Here is a 20,324-nt window from a genome sequence, read left to right as displayed (position 1 = left end):
CTAACGGCAAGGCAGACCTAGAAGGGGAGCAGCTATGCGTCTCATCTTTTCCCTTCCGAAAGCAATGTTGTCGTCACTGGGCCAATTGCATGCGTTTTGTTCAAAGGATCTGTTACTGACATTTAGAATTCCGGTAAGGCTTGAATACCAAAGCCTTCAGGAATAACAAAAAAGAAGCCTGATAACAAGCCAAAAAATCCAACTGTGGCTAGTTCCTAGCTTTGCTTGCATAGTACAAGAGAAAAGGCATTTGAGGTAGGTCAGCAAAACATCTGCCTACACACTGTATATATTCAACATTCATTTCGGTACCAGCAACGCCTGTTTCACCGTAAAGCAATGAGGCTGGAGTCGCCCAAACACACCTCAAAGCGCTATTTTAAAATGACCTTATTAGGTCTATGCCTGGACATATTTCAAAGTTGAGAGAACTGTCAGTAGTAGGTATTGTGGAGAATCCTGCAGATCCCCCACTAAAACCGTGCCTAAAATCGCTGTTCTTTTATAGCCCTAAATTCCCATATCCCCCACAATGGCAAAGGTATGCCAAAAGGAACGGCAAATATGTGACTTTTCCTGTCCCATCTGTCTCTCGAAGGTTAAACCTTATAACTCCTCTTTAAATAATATCAGGATAGGAAAATCCATCCTTAAGCCTTGTAAAGAAGTAGAGAAATGTAATTCCTCTAAAACGGACTACATGTCCCCAACTCCCTCAGGGACTGTGATGAAGAAGAGGGATGAAGAGGCATGCAGGAGTCAAGGCCAAGCAAGCAGGCCTAATAGCTTTTGGCAAGGTCAGGCAATTAGTTCTGAGGGCCTGTATCTGAAACCAATTTACTCCTACGTCCCGTCCCCTTTCCTCCATACTTATGGGACATTCCTCCGTTCTGTGGGACGGGACCGGAGCACTTTGTAAAAAGCATCACATTTTTCAAAAATGTGTCCTTCCTCTCTATGCGGGGTACCGCACGCGGCCGTAACCCCGCTCTCCTTAGCTCCACCCAGCGCATCGCCCATCAGTCCTTTTCTCTGCACGTTCGGGACTGAACGTTTTTTCCTTCCAGTGTCCTTCTCTCTTGCTCCGGCTTAGCGGTCGCGTGGTGGTCCATCTATGCTGTTTCGGTTAGATTTTCCTAATTGTTCTTCCTGTGAACGACATTTCGCTAGGACGGATCCCCATCCTCTTTGTTTAGAGTGTTTGGGTCCGGATTCGTGTTCTACTGTGATTCCCTTTCGTTTCCGGGCACTTAAACATCGTCTGGAGTGGTGGGAGGAGGTGTTTCAGCATGTTCCTTCTCTGCATTTTCAGAGTTTCGTCGGCGAGAAGAGACGCCTGGTAAGTTCTTTAGTTTTTAGGGCACCCCGACCGGGGGACTCCTTCCCGGGGTCATACCAGTCCGAGAGGAGCTTTAAAAGTTCTGTTACTGTGGTTTCCCCTGATGTGTCTTCCAGGCCTAAGAAAAGTACCAGAGTTTTCTCTGAGGGCCTCTGTAAGGGGCCTGCTCACACCGGATTGCAGTCTGAGGCCCCCCCTGTGGGGGCTATTCAATGGCCCAGTTCTACTGAGATGGTGGGTACCGGAGCTTGCTTCGAGCTCTCCTTGTCTGGAGCTTCCCATACAGACACCGCGGCATGCTCTGAGGCCTTTATTGAGGTTTTCTGTACCGAACCAAGGTTCAAGAACCCTCGTGAGGGAGCTGTTACCGGACTCGGGTCTGAGGTCCCTCTATCAGAGGCTAAGGTGACCGACACAACTGAGAGGCCTGTTAAGGTCTTGTCGGTGAGGTGGGTTCCTAATCAGTCCCGCTCTAGCGGGGATACCGGTTCTGTTGAGGGGGCACAGAGTTCGCTGACTGTAATTCCTCTGTTACTGGCATGGCCGAGGTTCCTCTTTCAGAGGCTAATTTGGCTATTAGCATGTCTCAGAAACATCCTAGGCCACACAGTACCGGCTCTGCTGAGGTTCCTTGTGTCAAGGCTAAAGTCAAGTCCCCTGACCTGTCTGTGGAGACTCCTGACTCACTCACACATGTGACGCAGTTCTCCTCAGGCACTGACAAAATGGCACCCGTTCCTGTGCGAACTGCAATGGGCATTTTGGACTCTTCCCTTACACCTACGCCATCGGTGTTGGGTGCTGGGAGCATTTTTTCGGGTGAACAGCGTTTTCCTTGTGCACCGGTTTGTCCAGTTATTTGACTGGAACGCTCGGGTGCCATTACAGCACTCGGTCTCCCTCCTTGCAGCGTCTGTGCCATTGATCTATGTCTATCTATATCAACCCGGCTGGTGAGGGCCCCTCTTGGCAGCCCTCTCCCTTGCGGCTTTGGAGCTAAGTCTTCAGCTGAGGATGCCTTCTTCGGAAAATTTCAGAAGCTAATGCACTCCGACCCCATGAAGGAATATTTCAGAGGTCTTTTTAAGGAAATCAGCCCTCCTGGGCTGAATTGTCGCAGCACCGGTTGTTCTGGCAGCTGTCCCACCTCTACCAGTTGGCTCACCTCCAGCCCTTCCGTCTCCGCTGCCCTTGTCTCCAATAGACAAGTCTTCGGCGGAGCCAGACGTGACGCAGGTCGATCCGGATACGTTGGATGACACGCAAGTGGATCAGGATGGCGATGACCAGCCCCACTCTGTTAGGGCGTTCCATGACCGGGTACTGGACATGATGACTCTTCTGGATGTTCCAGTACCTGAGGTACCCCCTCCGCAAGAAGGGGTGCTTTTGGAGGCGTTCACCTTGTCTCCTTAGGAGCGCACCGGCTTGTTCTTCCAGAAGAACGTTTTGGCCGAGGTCTGCAAAGTCTGGGATAAGCCACACTCAGGACTGCACATTAACAAAAAGATTGATGCTTGTTACAGGCTTCATACTTCGGAGGACGTAGCCTTAGCGTTTTGCCCTCTTCCTTCCTCCACAGTGGTGGCGGCAGCCACGCTTCAATCCAGACCGGCTTCAGCGTCATATACGGCAGCGGCTCAGATTCTGGCCAAAGAGGACAAACTGCTTGACTCTTTGGGGTGGAAGATCTTTGCTAATCCGGCCCTGCAGCTGCGCCAGGCGAACGCAGAGCTCATTTTAGCGGGGGCAAATATGAAAATGTGGAAAGGTCTGTCGTAATTTGAGTTCATTCCTGTGAACAAGCTGGATGATTTTAAGGCTGGCTTGTCAGATGCCAGAGTCCTGTAGCAGGATATGCTTGAGGCTGCGGCGCATCATGTCGACACCTCGGCTCGGGGCCTCATGCTTGGCGTGGACACATCTGGTCAGGCTTGGCTTCATGCCACAAAGTTTTCCAAGGAGGTTCAGGATAAAGTTCTGGACTTGCCTTTTGACGGCAAAGAACTGTTCCATTCGTCAACGGACGTAGAGCTGACTAAAACTAAGGACAGCACTCAGACGGCCAAGTCATTGTCCGTTCTGGTAAAACCACCTTTTAGGGCTCAGAGAACGCCTTTGCAGCCTCAGTCTTCTTCTGGATTTCGGGGGTTTCTAGATCGAAAGACACAGAGAGTCGATCCTCCAGCTGGAAACTCCCGTCAGGGTCAGCAGCGAGGCCGGTTTTCCTCTCGGTCCTCAGCCTCCTCCTCAGGATCTCGGGGTCTCGCCTCTGAGAAGCCCGCTAAATGAGGGTTTTTTCGGAGCTCGCACTAGACCCTGGTGGGCGGGGCGCATTGCATCTCACAGGGAGGCGTGGCAGACCGTCACCGAGGACAGGTGGGTCTTGTCAGTACCTCGGGCGGGCTTCCGCTTGCCCCTTCCCCATACCCCACCCATCAATCCTCCCTTCCAGCAGTCAGGGATGCCCTCCCTCAGAGCCGAAGTCCAGAAGCTTCTGGATCTCAAGGCGGTGGAACCCGTTACCATAGGGGAGCGAGCGGAGGGCTTCTAGTCCTATCTGTTCACGGTGCCCAAACCTAACCAGGCTGGCCTGCACACCATCCTAGACCTTTCCCAGTTCAACATTTCTCTTCCCCAAGAGAAATTAAAGATGATCACCCCGGTCAGATAAAGTCCTCTTTACAGAAGGGCGACTGGCTCAGCATGGTGGACCTTCAGGATGCTTATATGGATATCCTCATTTGGAGCCCGCATCGGCAATACCTATTGTTTTCCATGGGGGAGGAGCATTTCCAGTTTCGTGTGCTCCCGTTTGGTCTCAGCTCAGCACTGTTTGTCTTTACGAAGATGATGTTGGTCATCGGAGCTTATCTTCAGCTACATGGTATCCATGTGTATCCATATTTGGACGATTGGCTACTACACAGTCCTTGTCCACTGAAAGCCTCGAGCAACCTTCAGTCTCTCCTCAAGCTCCTGTTCCACCTTGGGCTGTCGATGAACTGGCAGAAATCCTCCATGACGGCCTCTCAGGACTTGAATTTCCTGGGTTTTCGTTGGAAAACCATCAATTGCAGAGTGTACATGACTGGGGACAGAATGGCGGATCTGTTTGCCACGTGTCAGGAGTTAATGCAGTCGGAGAGCATGTCGGCCTGGTGGTTCCAGAGGCTTCTGGGCCTCATGGCTTCGTGCGTGCTGGCTCTTCCTCTTGCTCGTCTCAAGATGAGGCAGGCGGCAATGGCTCTTAGGAGCTCATGGCTTCAAGCAGTGGATCCAGACTCCAAAATGATAGTGGTTCAACCTTTCATGAGGGCAGACCTCTTCTGGTGGTCGTCTCTCAGCAAACTGTCGCTGGGTGCTCCTTTCCAGGACCCTTGCCCCCTATTGACTGTCACAATGGATTCCTCCCTTCAGGGTTGGGGTGCGACCCTGGATCTGGAAGCTTTCAAACCAGACATTGTCAACAAGGTGATCCGTGTCCGCACGGACAATGCAGTGTCCATGTTCTATATCAACAAGCAGGGGGGTACCAGGTCTCTTCCTCTTGTGGATCTTGCCATTCAGATCTGGGAATGGGCCATTCATCATGCTATCTGGCTGGTAGCAGTACACATCCCGGGCCAGCTGAATGTCACTTCAGATGCCCTCAGCCGCCGAGCAATTGTCAGCTACGAGTCGGAACTGAACACGGAGATCCTGTCTAATATTTTTTGCTGTTGGGGCACTCCAGAAGTGGACCTCTTTGCGACATCTGCAAACAGGAAGCTTCCCCTGTATGCCTCCAGGAACGGGCTCGGAGCCTCCTCACTGGGGGATGCTCTCGAAATTCCATGGCACAACATGAAAGCCTACGCTTTTCCGCCTCTTCCTCTGGTCCATCGCGCGCTTTGCAAACTAAGGAACACAGTGAATTGCTCCCTGCTGTTCATAGCCCCTTGTTGGCCAGCCAGGTTTTGGTTTTCGGAGCTTCAGCCTCTCTCAGTATGCCCACCGCTCAAGCTTCCGCTGGTCCCCGACCTGCTTCACCAGAGCGATCAACAGCTCTGGCACCCCTCCCCACAATCGTTCAACTTGGCGGCTTGGTGCCTGAGTTCAGATCTTTAGAGCGCTTCAATTTGTCTGTGGATAACATGCACATTATTCAAGCGGCCAGGAAGCCCTCAACAAGATATCAGTATAGAAGCAAATGGCTACGGTTCTGTCACTGGTGTTTGGCCAGGCAGCTGGACCCCAGCGAGGCTACTATCGACATGGTCCTGTCTTTTGTTTCACATCTGGCAGAGTCTGGCATCCATGTCTTGTCCTGCAGGACATATTTATCAGCTGTTGCCATTTATTTGTCCACTGACCAGTGTTCCTTTTCACTGTCTAATCCAGTCATTAAAAGATACTTTGCGGGCCTGATGCATCTTTATCCTCCTGTTCGCAACCTGCATCCAAGGTGGGATTTGAATGTGGTCCTTACGTCATAAGCCTTTTGAGCCCATGTGCTACTGTCGATTTTAAGTACCTTTTCGTGGAAAGTGTCCTTTTTGATCGATGTGACTTCAGCAAGGCGTGTAATTGAGCTTCAGGCCTTGTCGGTGGAACATCCATTCCATACTTTTCATAAGGATAAGGTTGTCCTGCGAAAAAATCCTGCCTTTCTTCCGAAAGTGGTCTCTAATTTTCATTTGAATCAGTCAATCTCATTGCCTGTATTCTTCCCAGACCTGGCCTCAGAGGCCGAAAGGGTTCTGTACTGCTTGGATGTTAGAACCGCACTTAAGTTCTATCTGGACAGAACATCTGATCTTAGGAACTCTTCGCAGCTTTTTGTGACCTTAGGAAGATCTGCAAGGAAAGCCGGCCTCGAAAGCGACCATCTCCCGGTGGATTGCGGCCTGTATTTCTGAGGCGTATACCATTCAGGGTCTTCGGGCCCCAAAGGGAATTCATGCTCATCTTGTGCGGGGCAAGGCGGCTGCCGTTGCCTTCCAAAAATATGTTCCCTGGGAGACCATCTCGAAAGCGGCCACATGGGTTTTTTGTAAGCATTACTGTCTGGACCTGAGCTCCAGGGGTGATGCTCAGTTCGGTCAAGCTGTGCTTAGGAACCTGTTTCAGTAAGGAGTTTGCATCCACCGGTAATTCCTGTGAGGAGTGCTTGGGAATCTCCCATAAGTATGGAGGAAAGGGGACGGGACGTAGCAGTATAATAAAGTTACTCACCATAGTGACTACCTTACTCCTAGTCCATAGTCCCCTTTCCCCCATACACCGCCCGCCGTCCCCTCTAAAAAGTTTCCTCTGTTATTGCTTAAAGGTCATAGACCTGGCGATAGAAAAGGACTGATGGGCGAAGCGCTGGGTGGAGCTAAGAAGGGCGGGGTTACGGCCGCGTGCGGTACCCCGCGTAAAAAGAGAGGAAGGACACATTTTTTAATAAATTTGATGCTTTTTACAAAGTGCTCTGGTCCCGTCCCACAGGACGGAGGAATGTCCCATAAGTATGGAGGAAAGGGGACTATGGACTAGGAGTAAGGTAGTCACTACGGTGAGTAACTTTATTAAACCCACCTGAGGGGCATAAAAGGCTGCAGCAGGGAGGAGTAGTAGAAAGAAGCTGGAGCAGGAGCTGGACGGTTGTGAGTAGCAGAAACAGAAGAAGCAGAGCATGATGCTGGCAGTTCACAAGGAAGTGTGACCACAAAAGGGACGCCGGAGCAGATAAAGGGCAGATTTCACCTGCAGTCTCCGAGTTGGTCCTGTGCTCACAAACACTGTTTGGCTCTGGCAGCATTGGAAGAGACTGGAAGAAGCAGGGTGTCTTTCCAGGTGCACCTAATTTCTGTGAATGCAGACCTGAGCCGTGCATCCACCCAAGCCGTGTGTACAGAAGCAAGCTGAGGGAAGCTGGAGAGTGGAAGACTCTCCCTTAATGAGGCTGGATCAGAGACACCCGTGCAGCAGCACAAGGGTGTGGGTCCCAAGAGTGCCTGTAACAGTAGACAAAATCAAGCCGGGAAGCAGAAGCAGCCCTCAGTCGCTGTGACTGTGGAGTCGGAAAACGGAAGCTCTGCATTCAAAATCAACAGGAATACTTTGCCAGTAACTGTAACCAGCGATATTCATATTCACTTACACATAAAAGCTAGTAGATAACTTGTTCGCAGAAGTGGGAAGTAATTCTAACAAGGAAATAGTAACACCTGCTTATATTAACAAAGCTGAAGTACCCACTTGTAGTGAAAGCTTCTCTTTTTCCAATTGTTAGAAGTAAATTGTTGCTGAGCGGTCGCATGGCTCCTATTAGCGAGGAGAACGCAACCAGTATATCTATTGAAGCAGAACTCAACTTTCCTGCAATGTTACGAACACAGTTTAACATCTGAATAGGTTGCCCATGAGACAGTGTTTCCCTATTACCTTGGAAGCTTGACGCTGACCGAAAGGAGGGAACGTGCATCTTTGAAGTGGCAGTTCAAGATCAATACGAAATCGTGTGTGCCCTAATTTCATTTATATTAGGAAACTTGCTTCTTGTAACATACTGACCATCAATGTAGAAGTTGTAGAAGTGTTGAAGCTTAACAAAGAACACGTATTACCCAAGCCAGTAGACCAAACCCTGTGAAAGTGAATACAGCTCATTTAAGAACTGAACACCATTATTTTGAGTCAATGAAGCTGTTGTTACCCCAGAGTCCTCTAAAATAAGGGTGGCAACGTTATCCAAGGCTGAAAGAGTGGCACTACAGCTTTGGGGAAACTACTGGAGGAAAATGTGGATATGAAGCTGGCGAAGGGAGCTGAATGCTTGTTAAAAGAAGCCGATTTAAAATCTGCATAGATGACACTGTTTAAGTTGAGAAGAAATCGTCTGGAAGCTAAAGACACATTTTGTGGTAGCTGCAATACAGAAAAGAAAGGCTGCCCTTGCTTGCCATAAAAGAGCGCCTTGCCAACTTGTAGCGGTCAAAGAAGTCTTGTTGAAGTTGTCTAAAATTAAAGGTTGCAGTAGCAGCAGTAAAACTGTGGTCACCAATACATTTGTCAGAACTGTAGTAGTTGAACGTAGTAGAAACAGAAGTCACCTGTCGGGCAAGGGAGCCTGCTCACACAGTGGAATTGAGTTGCTGAATAGCGAGCAAACACTAAGCAGAAGCATCCTGACAAACTGTATGTAAAAGACGCTGCAGAAGTTGCGAGCAGAAGAGTTGTTGTTAAACAGAAGTGGTACTTTTGACTTCAACTTTACCCATTCTTTCCTGGAAGGAAGTCATCCGGGAATCCCATTGGTACTGTTGTTTTCTTTATGGAACTTGGAAAGGGAATCTTTTCATCAAGCGAAGAAGGAACCAGTGGATTTTTATTTGTGTGAACTTTTGTTTCTTTGGAGCTTTTCAAGACTTTGTTCAAGACTTTCTTTTCTTGGAAGAAATTGACTTTGGGACATTCCTGGGGGAGCAAGATCTGCCCAGGACCAGCAGAAGTCATCCACGATACTGGTTGTTTAGTAATCTTTTATTTATGTTGTTTTCATGTTGTTTTGAATGTTTCTGTTGTTTAGTGTAGGGATTAATTTTGTGTATGCTAGGAGGTTTTCCATTAGATCCATGACTAGGCAAGGAATTCCCTGGTAGAATAGGTTTTGTTGTTTTTTTTCTTCTAATTTTATTTAAAATAAAATGTCGAACCTTGAGAAAACTAAACAAAGTCGTGAGTCTCACATTACTGACCACTCACAGTATTCACTAGACAAATATCCTATTCAAAACAAATGTGCTGAATTCAGAAATACATGTTTGCATACAAAATAGTCTTTGTTCAATTTAAGATGGTAATTTCAATAAATATTCATTTTATTCCAAATAAAGATGTTTTATAATGACTTTCAAAATGCTACTTGATCATATTTATTAAAATGAGCATCTAATGCCACAGTTGTTGCAAATATGGCTACGATAATTTGTTATATTCCTCTGTTTCATTCCAACAGCGGGTCCTAGTGACTATTACACCGACTATGTGGCTACAAGATGGTATCGCGCTCCTGAGCTGCTAGTAGGAGACACTCAGTATGGCGCACCAGTAGATGTCTGGGCGGTAGGCTGCGTCTTTGCTGAGTTGTTATCAGGTGTTCCCTTGTGGCCAGGCAAATCTGATGTCGATCAGTTGTACCTCATCAGAAAAACACTAGGTAAGTCTCACATTAGAAAGTGGTTTCCCATGTTTATTAGCTCAGCGGAAGATCTCAGACATATTTAGACCCGTTATAAGCTGCACCTAGTCCCTCTGCCCTGGAGGAGTATTTAAAGGCAGTAAAAAATACCATGAAAAAAGCCGATCAGATGGTCAGTGCCAATCTTTATGGTAGAGATCAAACCATGATGTAACTTGTGAGTAATTGCCCAATTAATTAAAGAAGTATTTTGCTTTTGGGATTTATATGTTTGTAGTTCTCTGTTACCCTTTTGAATATCTTAAGGTCTTTCTTTAGCATGTGAAAATATGGATTTCAGCATAATGAGGTTTGTCCATTGTCATAGGACAACTCGGGTGTTTCAAATTATTCAGTCTCATTTTGAGTTTTAATTTCACTATTTTCTGTGCAGAATTACTGTCAAAAGTGTATACTGTTAACGCCACTCGGTCCGGCAGAATTACCACTGGACTGCATTGCGAGTGGCTTAACAACAGAGTTCATCCCCACTTTCGGAGTCCATAGAATTCCATGGGGATTTTGGTGGATTTGCCAAGAGCAGTAAAGCAGCTGATTTTTTTTATAGATAAAATGAAGGATTTACCTCCAGCTATATGTTGAAGGTAAATCCCCCACTTCACCTCCGAACTCAAAGGTGCGGAAAGCATGGTGTGTTGGCCATTTCTAACTTAGAAACAAACTCAAGATTGTAACCATAAGGATGCAAACTATCCTTTGGGAATAGGATAAATATTGTATGTTGGAATTCAGGATAATAACACAAATTACTTTTTGCTTTTCTATTTTGTTTTTCACAGGTTAGTAAATATATGTAACTAGGCATTAACAAAAGGTTGATGAATATAGGTTTAATACCATCCCTTTCAGGTAGGGTGTTTTATTGCCGTTTGGTTAGTATGCACAATTGAGTATTGTGCAGCTGAATTTTAGCACAAGATTATCCATTATTTACCTTTACAAACATATATTATTTCACACTTTGGTTGTTTTTAACATGCTTTTTCCATCAATTGAAGCTTCAATGATTTAATTTGAAGAGTATTAAATTGTCAATGTGTTAATTTCAATCTATCACTTGTAACCTAGAAAACGGGATTATTTGCGGCAATAACAATTCACTGAATGGCCAGTTACCACCTATAGGTGTTTTTGAACACTTGCTGCGGGAGGTCACTTGTAACTTCAGTTTTACAATGCTAAAAAACAATTTTACATAGTGCCTTCATGTTTTCAGTGAGCGACCGAGAAGCAAACACTCTCCTTTTTTACATAGTGTCATTGGGAAACTCAACCCCCTCCAAACATTTGCAATTAATGTATGTGATAAAAAAAACTTGCAACACAGGCTGGTATTTCCTGCTGTTTAGAAAGCTTATTTTGGGAAACTATAAATAGATGTATTTCCAAACATGACATTTAAACTCCACATGGAATCTCATCCCACATATATTGCAAAGACTAGATGGTTGTCGCTTCAACCACATTACTCCTCATCTTAAAGAGATTACTTCGGGCTCCTCATCATAATCTACTGTGCTCTATATGCAATGCCAATTCCTTTCCATACACCCAGCAAGCAATGTAATGTAAAGTAGTTGTATAGTGCACTTCTGCCATTTTTTATGGCATCACGACACATGGACCTTTAGAAAAAGAGGGGGCGAGTTGTTGGGTTAGTGGGATAGAGGAATTAGATGTGAGCCCTTTGATGTTGATAGTACATGTTCGGAGTAACCGAATCCTGAGAGCCTCTCTAGTTCTATATGTTTGGCTGTATTTATCCAGATGCAGGACCCAACATCTGATAAATTACAGAGCTTTGGGTCTGGGTTAGCCACAGTTGTGGGGTGGGGGTGGTAGCTTGATTATTATTGTTGTATTGATTGATGGGCCTAAGAAGGCTGCAAAGGGGGGAGTTGTGTCTCTGTAAGGTGGTGAGCAATTTTAGAGGGGTGTGGGTTAGTCAGGAAGAGGGAGTTGATGAACATGGTGGGCATGTAGAGTAAGGATATGTGTTTGCTCCATCCAAGGGCGAGGAAATTGGCACCATCTGGGGAAATGATTAGGTCAGTCTCTTGATGTTTGTGGAAGTATTCATTCAATTTCATTTTGGTTGCATAGAGTCCAACCCATATGAGTCTGTTCTCTAATAGTCTTTTGTTGGGGACGTGTGTGGCGATTTCTGGTATGTCCATGTAATTTCAGGGCATATGAAGAATTGGAGGTCCCTCACAGGAAAAGGGAACTTTATTTATCATGAACAAATAAATCCCGATTAGGATAAAAATATATACAAATTACATAAAGAACACAACAACGCAATTAATCCCATAAAACACAAGTTACTAATTGAGACAAATGTGGGCATCCATTGTGGCTGCAAAGATCATACTGCAGTTTTTCATATATGAAGCAACATCTCTTTCATTCTTTTATAATTACTATTTTATTCATGCGGCTTACTATATCAGGATTGTGAGGATTATACAACAGTTCTTTGAATATGTATTAATATTTGTCTTGCTTAGTGTCTTGCATTCTATTTGTGTGACGGATATTCTGTGAGAAACATGAGGGCGTTCTCACTTCCTTCTCCCTCTCTTCCTCTATTCAACTGGCTAGGGTAAGGCCATCACTTTTGGATCCTGACCCTGGGGGGTTGATATGTGAAGGAGGATCACCTGGGTGGAGGAGATTTGGGAAATGGCAGGAGGATGTCCTTAGGCGAGACACAGTATCCCCTGTTTCCATACCACAATGAACCCTTAGTCCCTGAGGCTTTTATACGGTACTGTCAAAACCCCTCAGTTCTTTCTTTCAAACCAACCCTCGGGTAAATCCTCAGTATCGAGGGACCAGTAAGAGAACAAGAACAGCTTATTATATGTAGAGAATAGTCCCACATTCACTTCTGTACATTCTACGCTCCCTATACCTTTGTAGGTTATTATCAGTCTTCCCCATTGTCACACACTCCAACTGTCCCATATGCATATTCCTTTAAGACTGGGACGAAGAGGAGGGAACTAGGACTAATGCACACTACCCTCTGTCACACCACTTTGGTACTTGAACGAGGAGGAGGACTGTAGAATACTACTATGAGGGTCAGGCATATCCCATTGACAGAAGTAATTATGGTCAGGCAAAGGACTTGCAACTGCAGCCTATTAATGGTTCACAGGTGCATATAAAGAGAGGCCAGAGAGGGACGCAAGGAGATCCAGCTGGGCAGGAGAGCGTGGCAACCAAGGTGGAGTAGGCAGAAGAAGGGCCGATGAAAAGACCGCTGATTACTGCAGGAAAGCCAGAAAGACGCTGGAGCTCCCGGAGAAAGAGAGGGAGAGAGCGAGAGGAGCGAGCGAGAACTGGAGAGGAAAGCCAGAGTTCACAGAGGGAGAGAGGGGAGCGAGCAAGAGCCATAGAGGAAAGCCAAAGCACGCAGAGAAGCTGCTGCACACCGGTAAGTGACAGGGAGAGATCACTCAGCCCAGGGCGCTACAGGGGCTTGGTGTGGGCAAAGGAAGATGCTGATCAAGTACAAATATGTAACAAATGGGTCTGGTGACCAAAGGAGAAATATTGAAACCTGACCAAGAGGCAAAGTATTTTCTGGGTTATTATTATTATTATTTAATTTATTGTGATTTAGTTCAAATTTGAACTTTACACAAAATTATAAATACAAATACATAAAACTTGATACAAATATAAATACATAAAACTTGATACAACGTTAAGTACAAATGTGGGTAAATTATATAAAAGTCATCTAAGATTTTAAAAATCTAGTTGTGCGTCAAAAAACAGATACAGTACAGTACAATGATAATGCTACAATGCAATACAGAAATTAGGTGCAATTGAAGGATGGGTAAAATGTGTAGCCCACTCCGTATGTGTTATCATGTGCCGCTCTGTACACTAAATGTCTTGCGCAAATAGACACAGACAATTTGGTACCAGGTATCAACCAAATAATGTAACCTCAATTTCAACCTTCTAACAAAGGGACTGATGCCTAAGATTCCTTAGAATCCCCACTCGTATCCACTAGAGCCGGCAGCATAGGTAGTAAACTTTTAACTTTGCACCAAACCCTATATAGAGCCAATTGAGTCCTTCTTGAGACCGAATTTAAACAATAATCCCAGAAGGACTCTCCCTTAATAGTCTCATAGTTGTTAACTAGTTTTCCCAATATGCTCATATAAAATGGGCCCAAACGGGGACACAAGGTCAGGACATGCCTAGACGTTCTACATGTTCCTCCTTTTCACAGATACGGCAGCTCTTGTCCTTGGGTAGGATACCCAGCTGTGGCCCAAAGACCGCTAATACCTGTAACTGGTTCGTCCGAAGCTTTAACATAAATTGGCGTACCTCCGGGTCTGGGCATAGTAACAAGAATTGTTGAGGCTTTCTATATCTATAAACTAAATGTGTAACAGCTTTGTACCCCTTCAAAGTTGACAGATGCACATAGTTCTGGGTCCAATCCCATCTATTCATTTTCTGGTGGATAAATGGCATTAATCGCTTCTTATCATATGACCAGTCAATGTCAACAAAGAGAGATTCGTTTAGCTCTTTGTAGGTATTTCCTTGAGGTGACCTTTCTTTATCAAAGGTAGAGCCGGCCAGGCTTAGCAATTTACAAGGTGAGGAGGAGATAGCTTTCAGGTAGAATACACCTCGGGCTCGCAGTGCCATACCTTTTAAAGATGTTAAGCCCAATTCTAGCCTAAGATACTGAACAGAACAGGCCGGGCCCAAGCCAAAAACTGCTTGCCAGTACTGACCTTCAAGTATATTGAGCCAATTCATATCCTGTATAGCTAAAGCCTCCAGGCCATACAAAATAGCGGGGACAAAACACTGTTGATATAATCTAATAATCCCTGCAATGCTAAACCCCGCTGTGCTTTTGGCAAATTTACAGGCCTGTAAAGTAAGGAGTTTTTCCCGCCTCTTTTTTTGCGAGATAATCAGATTATAATTGGGTTGAGTATCAAAATCCAACCCTAAGTATGGATATGATTGGTCAATACTTATGTTCCCTAGGCTGGTCTCGACTCCAGACCGACAGGGACCACTTTTGGCAATGAACAAAATCTTGGTTTTCCTAAGATTAATGGTGAGTCCCAGCTCTGCTGAGTAGAGAGACAGCTCTTCTAACATACTCTTTACCCCTGTCAACATACGATCAAACAGAATTAAATCGTCCGCATGAAGCACCCCTACAATAGGGGTATCCCCCAGTTTTGGGGGCAATTTGCTTTAGCGGCCATCCGGGGTAGCAAATCAGCTATTTATAGGTTGTAGCACATGGGCGCACCAACACAGCCCTGTTTTACTCCCATGTTGATGCATATAGAATCAGTGGCCTCTCCCTCGTTGTTAAGTCTGACCCTGGTGCTGTTATTACTATGTAGACTCACCAGTACATGCAGAATCCAGCCAGGGCACTTCATGTTCCTTAGCTTGTCCCACAGGATCTCCCTCTTGACCTGGTCAAATGCACTACTAAAATCAACAAAAAGTATATACAAGGTGGCCTTTTTATTACTCAGGGTGTTGTTGATCAGAAGATCCAAAACCCTGATATTATGAGCTGTCCCAGAGCCAGGTCTGAACCCGGTCTGTGCATAGTTCAAGATGTTATTTCTAGTGACCCACACTTCAAGTTCTTTGAGGATGAGTGTCATAAATATTTTGCTAGTTACGTCAAACATGGAGAGAAGTCGGTAGTTATCAGCATTACTTCGATCTCCCTTTTTATGTACTGGAATAAGCACAGACCCTCTCCATGAAGACGGAATTGCAGCCGTACTACAAATGCGTGCAAAAAGTACATGTGCCCAGTTATCCGGGTCACTTTTTAGCACCACATTTGCCAAGCCATTTGGCCCAGGGGTTTTAGAGGGTTTGAGTGCTATGATGGTCTGCTTTATCTCTTTATGGCTTAGAGGCAAGGGCCAAGGGGATACATTCAATACCATATTAGAGGCGGGTATATTTGCATTAAAAAACATATGCTTAATATGTGCAACCCACTGATCCTCACCAATAGGATTGACTATTCTTAGACCCTGATCTCCTCCTGCCTCCCCTAATAGTTGCCAGATTCTACGGGTATTTCTACTCTAAAGGGTCTGTATGAAGCCCTCCCATTTTTCACGTACTTGGGACTTGCGATAGGGAAAGAGCCATGTGTGGTACTGTCGCTTGATTCACTTAATCGCAGTTAGCCTCTCCTGTAGGCTCCCGATATAAGCGGAGGAAAGTCTATAGGTTCGAATTTCTCGCCTCATTTGCCTTTTACGGTGTCGAATCTTAGCATCAAACTTACCCCTTTCCACAGCTTTCCATTTGATTTTGGGACCCTGAGTGGGCTTAAACAGGGATTGTGTGAGGGATTGTATCCATAGCTCTATCTCCTCAGTGGATTTCCCCCTTAATGTACTCTGCAAACAGCAACCCTCAGGAAAGATCAAGGTCCTCATTCTTTCAATATTAATCTGGGACCAGCAAATCCGCTTTCCTTGATTTGTTGTAATCACATCACTACAAACATTCCCTAAGCCTTTCCCCCTACCCCCACTCAGGCTCAAGATGACTGGGGCATGGTCACTGTAAGTGTTAGGGGCAATGTGGATGCCCAGAACATTACCCAGGATTCCTTCAGATGCCACCATATAGTCCAAAACTGCCCTCTTTGGACCCGTGTTCCAAGTGTATTGACCGGGAGTGTCGCCACTTGTGCGACCATTTAAGATTATACACCTCCATTCGTTTAAATAATCAACCCATACTTTACCTTTGATATTAGAGGTAGCTAGAGGCATTTTGCTAAAATCAGATACATTGTCATACTCTCCACAACCTTCTAAGTCCACACATCTCGCATTCAGATCCCCACATAATATAATCGGGTTACTTTCATGATCAGTAACCCAGTTCACTAAAATGGTATCCAGATGCTCGAGTATAGACTCAGTCTTCGATGTACCCGGTGGATCATAGATGTCAATAATTAACAAATCTTGTTGTTTTCCTTCTTTCTCCTTTATAGCCACTGCCACAGCTAGCACGTTGCTACCAGGTTTAGGGTCACTTACAAGCCTGGGGCTGTATACTGATTTTACTCCTACTAACAGGCCGCCCTTGGGACGTCCGCTTTCCCCCTTAGTGGCCTCTGCTTGAAAAGTCACATATCCATCAAATTCTACCTCAAATGTGATCCAGGTCTCCTGTAACACAAACATTTTGTGAGAGAACAACACTTCCTGAGCACTCCCCCCATCAGCCAGTGACTAAACCCCCTGGTATTCCAGCTCACCACTGACCAATTTCAGTCTGAACAGCTTTTAGTAGCAATCATGTTCTTTAGCCATTCCCAACCTTGCTTATTGTTACATTTAACTATTGGCTTTGGATCGGCTTTAGTGTCTATTGTTTGGGGCTTTTGACAATAGCATTTAGTACACCTTCTTCCGGCGCATCCGTCTTTGGCTGTATATCTAAAACATAACCCAAATATCCCAAGGATACTGAATGTGTTCAATGGTCTCAATGGCTCCACAAAATCAAGGTCACCGCTATTAAGTATCCTAAGAGAAGGGACCTTATTAAACAGTGTCAACAGACCGGTTCGATTCAGCGACCGCCCCTCTACAGCTGTGTTAGGAGCAATAGGTACCATGTTAGTAGTGGTTCTGAGGCACATGAGGAGGAACATCAGATCCAGCGATAAGATTAAAGTCTACATGGACCTGATTTATAGCTATATCCTCCTCCTGGGGAGGCACAGCGCAAGCCGAACCCTCCTCTATCAGCCAGCTAGTGAGAGTACCCACTGTTTTTGCTGATCGTCTTTTACGTCTTGCAGCTCTTTTCCGTTGCTTTTTTGTCATATTAGCATTACCAAGCTTTATAGTAGAGTTTAATATGGGTCGGTTCATGCCCTGGTTATCCGGCGGCTCAACGATGATCTTCTTGTTTGTCATTGGGGTTTTCTGTTTTATCTGCATCCGCCGTTGTTTAGTAACAGGCCCCATGTCAGATACACCCCTTATCAAATCTGCCAGAGACGGTGTTAAGGTAGCATCCAGGTTTACTACACCAGGATCCACTATGGCGCAGTCTTGGCGCTTGCCTTTTGCTGCAGAGGGTTTCTGTTTGGTGATCTCCCACGGTTCAATAGATGTCCTTTCTTCAGATTGATGTTGAATTGATAGACGTTCACATATACTTGTAATTGCAACCCCCTGCAATTTTAAGTCTTCGTGTATAGTTCCACATAATTTTAAAAGAATTTTTACTGCAAAATTTAAAATGCTGTTATTAAGATTTGCAGAGATCTCGGGGGAGCTGTACTCCTCTTCGGTGAGTGTGCTCGAGGGCAAGTTAGTGCCATAGAACATTTTAGGGCTGGCGGATAGCCTGGCTGCCTCCCCTTTGTTGGAACGTGGTGGTTGGGGGGACTCCTGTATATCCCCAGCCACTGGAATACCCACTGCCACACTCGTAGGGGGCTTGTTTCCTGATGTAATCTCCTCCCTTGGCAACACATTTGCTTGAATCTCCTTGGGGGATAAGAGGACCGGCAAAGTGTGCAGCGGTTGAGTTGGTACTATTTCTGCAGACTCTTCAGTCCTCCTCTTTACAACAGGGGAGGTGCGGTCTTGCAGTGCATAACATAGCTGCAGTAAGGAGTCGTTGTCCAAGTCCAATGGTAAATAGCTACTGTCCGCCTCAACCAGAGGAGGAATCACAATTGATGCAGGTAGAGAAGTTTATCTGGGCAGAGGTTTTCGCGGGGAAGAACGCATCCAGTGGGCTTTTTTTTGGTTTAACTACTCAGGTACTTTCCGTCCTGTGTCCCCGTCCTTGCCAGCTTTCTGCAACTCGGTATCAATTGCATCCCTCTGTTTAGACGAATGCAATGCATGAGGTTTTTTCCCCCTAGTGCCTGCTGCTTTGCAGTGATTAAAAGCCTTTCCTGGCATTACCAATATAAAAAGGACAGGGGGGGGGAGAGTGGACAAGATTATTTGAGGTTAATAATAGGAGCAGCACTAGAGCAAAAGGATTTAGCCCAAATGGGCTCTCACCCTCCCCTTATGCTGTTCAATACCACGGCTCAACGCCCAGCTCTACTGGGCAGTCTTGCCGCTAGTCTAATGGGGCCGTGATTACCAAAATTGTCAAGGCCCAGGCTCTGTGTGAGCACGGCCCACCCAGGGAAACCAGCCCTGAACTCACCCGGAGCATGCGTACTCTCTTCGTGCTCCAATGACGCTCTTCCGGCCCGCCTGCGCTACTTCCCCCGCGTACTCGGTCAAAGGTGGGGGTTCGCAGGAGGTAACGCCGGTGGCTTCGGTGGAGCTTCGATGTGGCTTCAGAGGGCAACTTTCAGGTGGCTCCAGGCACTGGTCCCTGCGGGTCCTGCTCCCGCTTACTCGTTCACTCGTTGCTCGTCGCGTCGCTGCTCGTCACGTCATTTAGAGTAAAGAACCCTGCGTTTCGGCGAGTATCAGCGAGTGTCAACGAGGGCTGGAGTTTCCGTTAGATTCGTCAAGCCGCACTGCCTCCGTCAATTACTGGCAGCCGCCTCTGACAAATCTGTAACCTTGCGCGGATACTCAATAGGCAAATTCTGGGTTATTGAATACCAAATTAATGAAATAAATTTGCAATATATATGAAATACCTGACGAGTGAAATGAAAGTGAGGTACATTTCCAAACGCATTGAAATCAAGTAACTAGCCTTTTTTTAACTGTGTGAAAAGTAAGTCTAATGAGTGCCTGGGAGTTGAGTGAAAAGCATTTGAGGAATACTACGGGATAGTGGGAAAGCAAAGTGGTGATAATAAGATATACCACGAACTGAAGTGTGTAAAAGTTACGTGTTGGCACAATCAGAAGACTGTTAAAGTAAAAGAAAAGTGTATATGGACTAATGACACCGTTGCAGAAGGGAAATCTGTGTTGGTAAGGAAGTCCAAGGAAATTCAATGAACATTACAAAGTGCCAAGGGTTATCGGTTGCGTGATCTGTGATGGGTGGAACGTGTGGTCCGACAACTGCGGCTAGACTGAATAACCACTGCTTCGATTGAACCAAAGAAAGTAAAGAGGCTGAAGCTGTTATGCTCATACATGTTCAAGTGACTAAATAGGCGAATAAAGGGAGCTGGTGAAAAGCCTGAAAGGTTACAAAGTAGAATTGCTAAGAAAGTTGAATTCGCTGTGAATTGAAAGTCAAGAGAGCTGTCTTCTTGGGGAAAGGAACCCCAAGGACATTTTGTGGAACTCTGTTGAACATGGGTAGGAGAACCCCAAGGACATTTTGTGGAACTGTGTTGAACTTGGGGAAGGGAACCCAGAGGTCTTCTTGTGGAATTGTTTTGAAATTGGAAAAGCAGAAGCTGAAAGCAAACCAGGAGCTGGAAGAAGCCCAGAACCTTATTTTGAACACTGTTTCTTTGGTTCCCGGCATACATACACATTGTATATCTTTCGTTGCGAGGGTAAGCATAGGTTTTGGGCACAGATGGACTTTTGAGTTGAACTTTATGACACAGACTATCCTTAGTTTCTTTAGCTAGGGAAATTCTACCTTAGCAAAGGTCAACTTAGGCCTTACTCCATCCTGCCATTTAAGAAATAAACCTTTGCTTAGTGAATCTGTTGTATGTGTCCTCCTTCATGATGCCTTCAAATATTGTTATTGTATTCTCTATTTAAATTGAATGTATTTTTCATT

General features: G+C 45.6%; 1 protein-coding gene across 4 annotated transcripts in view; it reads left to right on the top strand.

Annotated features, from left to right (window-relative positions):
- The window catches only part of CDKL1 (cyclin dependent kinase like 1), a 1,210,180-nt gene that overhangs the window by 829,499 nt on the left and 360,357 nt on the right, over nucleotides 1–20,324 (top strand). For all 4 annotated transcript variants that reach the window (XM_069638983.1, XM_069638981.1, XM_069638982.1 and 1 more), the window contains exon 6: nucleotides 9,327–9,527. In XM_069638983.1, coding sequence (XP_069495084.1) covers nucleotides 9,327–9,527 — 201 coding nt within the window. The remainder of the gene's footprint in view (nucleotides 1–9,326; nucleotides 9,528–20,324) is intronic.

Source organism: Ambystoma mexicanum, chromosome 14, assembly GCF_040938575.1.
Source record: "Ambystoma mexicanum isolate Mex_15411 chromosome 14, UKY_AmexF1_1, whole genome shotgun sequence".
Lineage (NCBI taxonomy): Eukaryota > Metazoa > Chordata > Amphibia > Caudata > Ambystomatidae > Ambystoma > Ambystoma mexicanum.
Note: the sequence above shows the minus strand (reverse complement) of the source record. Positions and strands in the feature narration are given on the sequence as shown.